Source organism: Nanorana parkeri, unplaced genomic scaffold (assembly GCF_000935625.1).
Source record: "Nanorana parkeri isolate BGI_ZX_2015 unplaced genomic scaffold, ASM93562v1 scaffold505, whole genome shotgun sequence".
Taxonomy (NCBI): domain Eukaryota; kingdom Metazoa; phylum Chordata; class Amphibia; order Anura; family Dicroglossidae; genus Nanorana; species Nanorana parkeri.
In genome coordinates this window covers 88,527-98,740 of record NW_017306773.1, presented here as the reverse complement: position 1 = coordinate 98,740, position 10,214 = coordinate 88,527, and the positions used below count along the sequence as shown (strand labels likewise).

The 10,214-nt window shown below is 40.4% G+C and overlaps 1 protein-coding gene across 2 annotated transcripts in view; it reads right to left on the bottom strand.

The window, feature by feature from the left end:
* Window positions 1-243: 243 nt before the first annotated feature.
* The window catches only part of LOC108790819 (synaptotagmin-like protein 1), a 15,490-nt gene continuing 5,519 nt past the window's right edge, over window positions 244-10,214 (bottom strand). For both annotated transcript variants that reach the window (XM_018561173.1, XM_018561172.1), the window contains exons 3-10: window positions 9,879-9,983; window positions 7,983-8,149; window positions 6,709-6,811; window positions 5,850-6,011; window positions 4,469-4,547; window positions 3,033-3,132; window positions 2,655-2,860; window positions 244-577 (exon numbers count right to left, since the gene is read on the bottom strand). In XM_018561173.1, coding sequence (XP_018416675.1) covers window positions 441-577; window positions 2,655-2,860; window positions 3,033-3,132; window positions 4,469-4,547; window positions 5,850-6,011; window positions 6,709-6,811; window positions 7,983-8,149; window positions 9,879-9,983 — 1,059 coding nt within the window. In that variant the 3' untranslated portion in view covers window positions 244-440. The remainder of the gene's footprint in view (window positions 578-2,654; window positions 2,861-3,032; window positions 3,133-4,468; window positions 4,548-5,849; window positions 6,012-6,708; window positions 6,812-7,982; window positions 8,150-9,878; window positions 9,984-10,214) is intronic.

The window sequence follows — 10,214 nt, the reverse complement described above, 5'->3', positions numbered from 1 at the left end:
TGAATGTTCGCATGAAAATCTACCAGTGTATGGGCAGCTTTATTTTTAAAATAATTGGTTTAACATCTTAAACAGTCGTAGTAATATCGAAACATAATTGGAACATTCTTAAAATACACACAAAAGTGTACAGCTTTTATTGTTACAATGACACAAGTTTTTCTACATCTGTATTTGGTAATGGCATTGCCTCTGTCATGGTTATCGTATTCTACTTTGCATTATGTTGGCATCATTGAGTGCCAATTTAACAGTCATAACCGGTTTATACATTTAAATACAGCTCTTTTAAAGAAATATAATCCACTGGGCAGCATCATATCTTCCAAAAGTCCTCTTGGTGCCTTTTTTCTAAGAGGTCACATCTTGCTTTAGTGTCAGGCATGGTATATTTATGTGCTGAATGAGAAATGGTGTTACATACCATAACTACCTGTACGTTAACGAGGGGTCAGATTCTGTCTTAATGGCAGTGTCACTTCTGACCATTCCCCTTGTCTATTCATAACCGTTTCCCAGAATTTCTTCTCCTGTTCAGTAGAATCCATCCAGCTCACAGGAACTTCATAACTGCTACCTGCAACACATGAAAACAGGTCTACAAATAGCTGACTTATCTCCTCATTTTCAAAGCAAAACCATTAAATGTGAACACCAGGCTAACAGCCACATACACAAACTCATATAAAGAAGCCATTTTAGCTGCCAAAGGAATTGTATTCCTGTCCACCCAGCCCAGCACATATCACAGCCAGGTGGATGACACCACTTACAGTCATGGAACACAATGGTGTCCTTACTCTACCCCGAGCCTCATTATTATTATTATACAGGATTTATATAGCACCAACAGTTTGCACAGCGCTTTACAAAATGCCAGGAAACAATACAGCTAACAATACAGTTTCAATACTTGACGTTTAGGAGGGCGCTGCTCGTGAGAGCTTACAATCTAGTAGGAGGGGCAAGTGAAACAAAATGTAATAATTGAAAGGGATGATTTATTGGAAGAAGTGAAAGGACAGTTGTGTCGAGGTGAAATAGGCTTCCCTGAAGAAATGAGTTGTCCAGGATCACCTAAAGGTGGACAGAGTGGGAGATAAGCGGATAGGTTGGGGTAGGGAGTTCCAGGGGATGGGAGACACTCTGGAGAAATCCTGGAGGTAAACATGGGAGGAGGTGACGAGGGAGCTGAAAAGCAGGAGGTTTTGGGAGGACTGAAGAGGGAGGTTTAGGTGATATTTTGAGAAGAGGTTGGTGATGTAGTTTGGGGCAGAGTCAAAGATGGCTTTGTATGTTATTGTTAGTATATTGAATTTTATTCATTTGGCAAGTGGGGGCAGAGAGAACTGGCAGAGAGGGCTGGCAGACGCTGAACGGTTGGTAAGGTGGATGAGTCTGGCAGAGGCGTTCATGATAGATTGAAGGGGGGATAGCCTGTTTAGAAGTAGGCAAACAAGGAGGGAGTTACAGTAGTCGAAGCGAGATATGACAAGAGAGTGAATTAGAAGCTTTGCGGTGTCATTTGTTAAAAAGGGGCACATTTTGGAAATGTTAAGGAAGTTGAGTCGGCAAGATTTGAATAGTGATTGGATTTGGGCTGAAAGGAGAGCTCAGAATGATGAAGGATTGCACCGAGCACCCTAGCTTGACGGGAGGGTTGATCATGGTGCTGTTGATTGTGATGGAGAAGTTAGGGGAGAGGACACAGACAGATTTAGTTTGAGGAAGTGGTGTGACATCCATGTTGATATGTCAGGGAGTAGATTAGTGATGCGTAGTGATGCGTAGTGATGCGTTAGGAGATAGAAGCTGAGCGGTGGAGAGATAGATTTGGGTGTCATCAGCATAGAGACTGGATAGTGAAAAAGCAGCAGCAGCAGCAGGTACAGCAGAACTGCTTTTCTCACCATACAAGTCAATGGGAATGTAAAAAGCTGCTTGATGCAGCAGGTTAGAGGAACCTGCAAAGGAAATTAAATGAAACACAGAAGAACCTCAAATTGATCCCTTAATCAAGCTGAATGCACCTGACAGCAAACTGCATTTGATTGTTTACACAAGCCCTTACATCACATGTGTCAAACTCAAGGCCCAGGGGCCGAATCCGGCCCACCAGGCCATTTCCTAGACTTCTACTTTCTGATCTAGGTATTAAGTTATTGCTAAAACCAGTGATAATCGAATGCAGAGGCAATTATGATAAAGATTAGATACATTTATATAGTTTTACAGATACCTTTGAGGGCAACCATAATGTTGATGCGGCCCACGATTAAATTGAGTTTGACACCTCTGCCTTAGATGGATGAGCAAGCCTGGGTATCATCTACAGATTCGAAAGGGCCAGAGGAGGGTTGACACAATAATATGATGTAGTCAAGTCATTTTTGTTTGTACTATATGTATGCACTCAATGTGCATACATAAAGTGTATACATATATGCGCACTGAATATATACATTTTATTCACAGTGATGAAGGTTTCCTGCAAGTTCCCACTTGTTACTGGACTAATTTATTGTTGACCGTATTTTCAGACTCACTTCGGGTATATTTGTTTACTGTTTACATGAATATATTATTAGAAATATCGGTATCCTGGTAGAGATATGACAGAAGAATAAAAGGAGCTGTAGACAGAAGAGTTTTACCTTTGCCAGCGCTGAGACGAATACCTCCTAGTGGTTTACTAGATAAGGTTCCTTGGTCCCAGACAGTGAACTCCACGCAGGCTTCTGGCAGGTCCTCTAAACGGAAACCGTCATATACCATAGTATGATTGTACATGGGTCGTAAGCTACGTGGAATGACTCTGGTGCGCTGAATACTGGATGGACTGTCATCAGGGAGGACACAACTAGACAATGCATGAACATAACTGAGAAGTTGGTGGTAGGTGACTGAGGACTTGCACAGAAAGTAAAATTACTAGATAATAGGACAAAGCAGAAACAAGGAAGTCTGGCTAGGAAAACAATATGAACAAGTTAAAACAATGACAGAATAGAAAAATATGACAGGTACTATACCATTTTACATAAGAGCTGACATGCCCAGCTTTATGAGGGACTAGCTGCTGAGCTTCCTTTACCCAAATGTGAAGTTCTCCAGAAGGTGGAAGACCTAAACCTGAGTGAAAGAAAAAAGTACCCTTTAATTCTTATGCATGCGTTTGGGCAAAGGAACTTGATCACAAAGACTGCTGTCAACCAAGTCTTCCTATTGTTCACTAAAGTGGTCTGTAATTTCAATGGTCTAATAGGGACTCTTGGGAGGTAGGAAGAAAGCATTCAAAATCATCTTTTACAAAAAAAAAATTTGCAGTAAACTTCAGCTAGTTCAACTGAACATTTTTGGTTTTCCCTTAATGTAACCTCTGCTTTTTCTAATTTGTCAGCACATGCTCAGTTGGAATTGTCCAGATTTCTGATAGTGCTACTTTAATAAGTGTGGCAAACATATCTGCAAATGGGGCATACAGTATGTTATTGTTATTTACTCTGTTATCATTTTACATTTCTTGCCCATTATACACCAAACAGACTATTCGATATGGGAATAATCTCTGACCCTATATGTCATAGATGTTGAAGGCATCCTGCTTTATATGCTATGGCAATGGCCAAAACTGATAAGGGACTGGGCAATCTATTACAATATATGGAAGTTTGATCCAGAGGGCCATTCCAAAAGAAGCAAGGGTGCACATTTTGTTTTATCTTTGGCACATTGTCCTTGAGGTAAAGACATTGGCAGCTAATACAAGAGCCATGTTCCATGTTCCAAACCAGCAAATGAATCCTACTCTTAAATTGGAAAAATATATATTTAAACATTATAGTAACATACACAATTTTCAGACACTGTGGGGTAGATGACTTGATACTATTGTGTTACCTACCTCTGCATACTGAACCGCATATTTATATTATATATTTACATGTAAATTATTTGAGGACATTAACAGTCATTCCTGATCTTTCTGAATGGTATACATGTGTATGTGCATCTCCAACCGGTTGTATAACAATTCCATGATCTAACACCTTTATGTAAAATTGATTATTTTTTTTTGTACATTTAATGAATGTTGATGTAAAAATCATGAGGAATGTATCAAAATTGGAGCAGACAAAATCTGGAGCAGCTGTGCATGGCAACCAATCAGCTACTCTCTATCAGTTTTAAAGCATAACTGAAGAAACTGAAAAGAAAAGTTGATTGGTTGCCCTGGCAACTGCTCCAGATTCTGTCTGCTCCAGTTTTGATAAATCCCCCCTTTTGTTTCTACCACAACAGAATATTGCAGATTTTTGATACCTTTAATTTGGGAAAAACAAAACCCAAATTTGACTGGCAGTTACCTTACACTTACTCTTCACTTACTGCATCATGTTTGTTTCTCTGCCTTTTCACTCTCATTATATATATATATAATAAAAAAAAATACATACATAAAACGCACACACAGCTCCCTGGGGAGTAAATTTTGCTGCCAAATTGAGCCTTCCTCGACTATATAAGAAGTCTGGTGAGAGTGGAGTCTGTGGGAAATATGATAGATTATATGTCTTCGCCATAATAACTGAAACCTTAAAAAATTCATCAAATAAAATGATAGCAATCAGCACAGGGAAAGAGCACAGGAAGTTAGCAGCTCACAAGATTTCTGCCAGGATTAACAGGTATTTTTTGCATTTATTGAACAGATATAACAAAACACATTTAATGGTATATTTGACAGACCAAAAGGGAGCAAATAGAATGTCATTCTTGAGGTTAACATACACTTTAATCACCAAATAATCAGGAATGTTGAAGGACTGCCGCAAAACTGAAATAAATCACCACAATGGCAGAAGAAAGGTAATTTTATTTCATTTCACCCTAATTTCAATTGTATGGTTACTCGAGAAGGTAAAGGCAGATTACACTGAAAAGTTCAATTCCAGGCAATCCTTTTCAGTCATAAGCTGATGGAAAGCTTCCAAAACTACCACGTGTATGGCCAGTGTAACTCTATACGTGAAATGATTGCTTAAACCAAACAATTGAGTTCATAACAGCCTGTTTCCTTATTACTGCCCATAGTATAGTACTGCTTGACTTCTTGTTAGAGTGAGTGAAAGAGTGTGTGTGTGTCTCATTCTCTCTCTCCCGTGCATTTGGCTATAAACTGATGTTGTCATGGGTACCGGCACAGGTGTCCCCACACCTTATACAAGTACCTACACAGGTTGACCAAACACGTATGGCCACACCGGACAAGGCAGTATGTGTTTATATACAGTTTATTTTTATTACCAACAGGACTGCAACAAGCAGGAATCAGGCCTACAAACAGGTAACAAGACTGCAAACAGGGAACAGGGTTCAGGACTGCAAACAGGGAACAGGGTTAAGGACTGCAAACAGGGAACAGGGTTCAGGACTGCAAAAACAGGTAACAAGACTGCAGACAGGGAACAGGGTTCAGGACTGCAAAACAGGTAATGATAGCAGGATACTGAGCCATCATCCTGACTGCTGGGAGGGTTTAAATATCCTCCCAGGAAGCACCAGGTGATGGCTAAGTATTGGCAGCTGGGAGAAACCCGCAGGTGAGCACTGGAGCTGCAGGTTCCGGCACCACCCAGTGGTGGTCTGTTACCTAACAGCTCCTGGCTTCCTGACGCCTGAAGATGGGCACAGGAACTGCAGGGCTTGTCTCCAGCGCCACCTGGAGGCACTCTGGACAACAGATGTGCTCCCAAACATTCAGAGTTTTTCTTTGAATTTAGTTCCATGTATTGCTAAGTGAATCTTGGCAAGCGATGTAATGGTAATGGCATATCATGAAAACTTACCCTGGGCTGAAGGTTGTGCCAAGCTGGCTGAGTTTGGGTCCAGTCCCAGGTTGCAAGGTCCAGTTCAACCTCCCCCAGGAAAATGTTCCTCGCCAATGATCCCCGATGCCATACGGATAGGTTTAAGAATCGGCTTTGTATCTCCGACCTTTCAAGTTTGTACTGTCATACAGGAATAAACACCATTACCACCAGCTGTGGTTTAAAGATTGAATAGGCATAAGTATATGGTAATTTTTAAAATGGTCAATGATTATCTCTACCTATAGTTTCATATTTCCAGTCAACTGTTGTGTGAAATGTATTTGTTTATTTATATTTTTAGCCAAAAATGTTGTATTAGAGTGCTATTTGGCCATGAATTTAGCATGTGATCTGTGTATTTATATGGCAGGCCATAGTAAGTCTTCATATTTTAGTATGGAACCTTTACATAACCCATACTCCTGGTACCCACCAGATAACAAATTAAACCTAAGATTAGAGTTTAACTGTTGAAGTGCAATTGCTACTCAGAAGGTTAAAGAGTAAAACCTATGCATCATTTTAATAAAATGAATTCTGTTTAAAAAGAGTTGAAGACTTAAATTTATTTAAAGCTCAAGACAATTTGACTGTCTAATATGTATATTTTAGAGCTTAGCTATGCCATTATTTTTATGAACTGTGCATCAAAGTGTAACTACACTGCAGAGACTGACAGAGATTTAGTAAGTACTAGGAAAAAAGCAATTGTCGTCTCTCTAGTGTCCACTTACAGGATGTGGCTGCAAAACACATAACACACAGTGCCCGCACAGTTCTGTAGCAAGGATTGGTAGGTAAACCTTATTTAGAATAAAGCCACAGTTAGACTAACCTTCAGAGTCTCATTGAACAGTGGGTCCAAGGTCTTCTTCTTTACCTTTGTTTTTCTCTTGCCTTGTACGGATTTATCAGGTAGTAAATAACTTTTCACATAACTGGGGTTCAAGGAAAGAAAGAAATGGTACTGTGGGTCATGGCCAAAACAGAAGAATGTATTTATCCATTTCAAACAACAAGGGGCATATTTATAAAGCAGTGAATGTAATTTTTGCCAAATATTCACTGGTGTTGAATCAATCACTGTCACTTAAAAACACATGCACCAAAAAGAGTTGAATGAATGTCAGATTAACTTTTTTATAAATATACCCCTCAAGTGTTAAAGAAAACTACTTAGCTAAACAAAGATGTATGTGTACTTTCTGTCAGCTGTTCATGTCTGTAAGCAAAATCTCAAAACAATTTGGTTTTAATTTCTGAAACTGGGTTCGGATTTTAATATGCAAATGAACTGACCTCCTAAACCAAACATCTACATAAATTTGATGTCTGCCCTGCCTTGCTTAAAGATTATTGGGAATCAGTAGGTACCGCACTATGTAGCATGACAGCCATGGCTGACCCATGAAGCACAAGAAAAAAAATCCTACTTGTACAAGTGGTACATTAGTTCTTCTGTAGGCCTGTAGATTTTGGAGCTAAACTCCTGGCACTAATGACATCTGCAAATCCTGCAGCTCACCTAGGTATCATCTCTTATCATCATCATGTATGTGCCACCAAACCCATAGCAAGTATTTCATTTGACTTGGCCAATATGAACCTACTAGACCTAGCATCTACCTAATGACTTGAATAGTTAATACTGACCATAAACAGGCAGATATATTTCCCAGAATGATGAGTTAACAGGTATCTGCCTATTTTTACATAAGCCTAATAAACACAGGAACTTGCTGAGATCCTTATCCAAAGGTGACAGCGGCACATTGGCTGCACTTTGGATCTTTCACTCTTCTTCATTAAAGAGTGAGGACTGGCTCCCTTTCAAAAGAAATTTCCACTGAGCTTCCAAAATCTCCCTATGCAACAAAAAGGCACCTCCAGCTGCTTAAATAGATGATCACCCTCTAGCACATAAAAAAAATGTCCCAATAATCACAAATAATGCTTCACATTAGGAGTATCTCTTACTTTTATGACCAGCGTGTTGAAATAGTGAAATGATGTCTGGAGTCTCACTAATTTTTATGAATATCACCTCATTGTCTTCCAGGTTTACCTATCTTTTTTTAACACTTCACTTTCAGCTCCCTCCCAACTCACGGGTTTGAGGTCTGGCTGTGGGCTGCTGTCAAGTCCCTGCACTGTATAACCAGGATTCTCAGCTCCTTCTTGGGTGAATCATACTGAAGAGAAAACTGGATCCAGCCTTGGACATCTAGTGAATGGATTTCACCTGCACTGAACAGGCTCATCATGCTGCCCGAGAGCTGCAGGAGAAAGGTTTAGTGCCACAATCAACTATGAATACTAGAATAAGGAGCAGGTAAAACATTAAACCCATTCACATCTGTGCAACAGTGCCATTCATTTTTAATGGCACAGCAATGCAGATTGCTGCACCATGTGCTATTATCTTCGTGAAATCACGCAAAAATGTGTGGTAACAAAGTACCAGTGAATTTGGAAATAATTATGCAGTGACTATGTAATTATCGTATGTAGGGCAGCCCACTGAAATTAATCGGCTGCCCTATACCTGACACACAAAAACATACATGCTCATGTGCTGTCACACCTGCACAATTGTGAATGGGGACCTCTGTTATGTTAAGTAAACAATAACTGGTCATATGTAATTATAAGAGAATACAGTCAATATGCCACCGAAAAAGAGAGAAAGAACCCAAACCTGGAGTGACCAATTGTCTATGAAGTAGAATTGTTGTTTTGTTTTTTTTTTTCAATGTTCATATCCTACTGTTTTACCAATGGGAAAGTGATTCTATGATTGTAGACTCAATGCACAAACTATTTTTGTTTTGTTTGCCTGTTAATTTTTCAGTACATGGAAATAGTCCTTGAAATAACACTAGTGTCAGGCTGGAGATAACTTTAAGTTTCAGTTTAGTTTCAATAGGTGTCAGTTATGAGAAAGCAGAAAACTGAGCTGTTTGAGGTAGTGATAGAACAACACTATGTGAGATAAAACAACAATTCATGAGAAATTAGGGCTTCAGGAGAAAGATAACAATTACATACCTTAATGATAGTTATGTTTGTGATCTGAACATTTTTATGAGAAAATGATAATGAGGTAATATAAGAAGTAAAGCTAAAATGACTCATCCATCTTGGGGAAATGAGCCTCATGCACTTTTGCTACAGAAATATATATAGTATATACTAGCAGAGATAAAAGATACATATCTGTTAAAAGATCAATAGGGTTTTTTGCAAAAGGGTGAAGAGTTTGGTGAAGGCAGGAGAAGTGACCAATCTAGGACAACATAGCTGATTTGGAAAAATCCTCCAATTCAGCTTACTTTCCAGTTCAGCTATGTTGTCCTAGATCAGGGGTGGCAAACTCAAATTCATCGGGGGCCGCATCAGCAGTATGGTTACCCTCTTGGCGGGGAGGGGGGTGTATTGTGCAATCTGGCCTTGGGGCGGCAGGGAGAGTAAATCCCTGACCATACACATACCTTGTTCTTGCAGTCTTCTCTTCCCTTCTCTTCCTTAGCAGCGGGGGAGGGGCGGTGATTTGCATATGAATGAACCGCGATATTTACATATGAATGGGCCGCGGTTAATTGATATGCAAATTACCGCTGCCCATTCATATGTTAATCTCTAGGCCGATACCGGGACAGTGCAGGCTTCATGAACAGCACCAGCAAGCTCCGGAAAGAGTACAGAGTAGAGAGGGCTGGGGGAGGAGGTGTTTCTCTGGCCTCCCCCACCAGCGCCCTCTAGTGTCTACTGTGTGGTAGTGCCGGCTCTGCTTGCTACCCCACAGTAGACACTGCTCTGCACAGAGTCGGCATAGCGGACCGGCCCTGGCTGCTGTGCGGGCCACATTACAAGGTCCGGCGGGCCGGATTCGGCCCGCGGGCCTTGTGTTTGCCACCCCTGTCCTAGATTGTTCACTTCTCCTGCCATCTAAAAAATCTTCACCCTTTTGTGAAAACTCTGAAAAGTTTTATGTCTGTTTCTTACAGATTTATTTCCCAGAGTTGGCACCGATGGACTATAACTGAGGTTCCTATGCCCATCAACTTCTGAGCCCCCCTGTTGGGACAGGTCATTTTCACTGTGATTTTTCTGAAAAACAAAAAGGAAAGCAATTGACACATACCATATACTGTAAAACTCTAAGGTGTAGCAATAGCTTACCAGTATTGAAGAACAAGAGGTAAAGCTTCCCCAAGAATATAGTTGCAAATGACCATTCAAATTCAATAGGGTTACCAGCAGGGCCATCCCTAATAGGGGAGCTTGAGGTGGTCCCGTCTAGCTCATGGCAACCACTTACACCAGTTAGCTGGGCAGGTT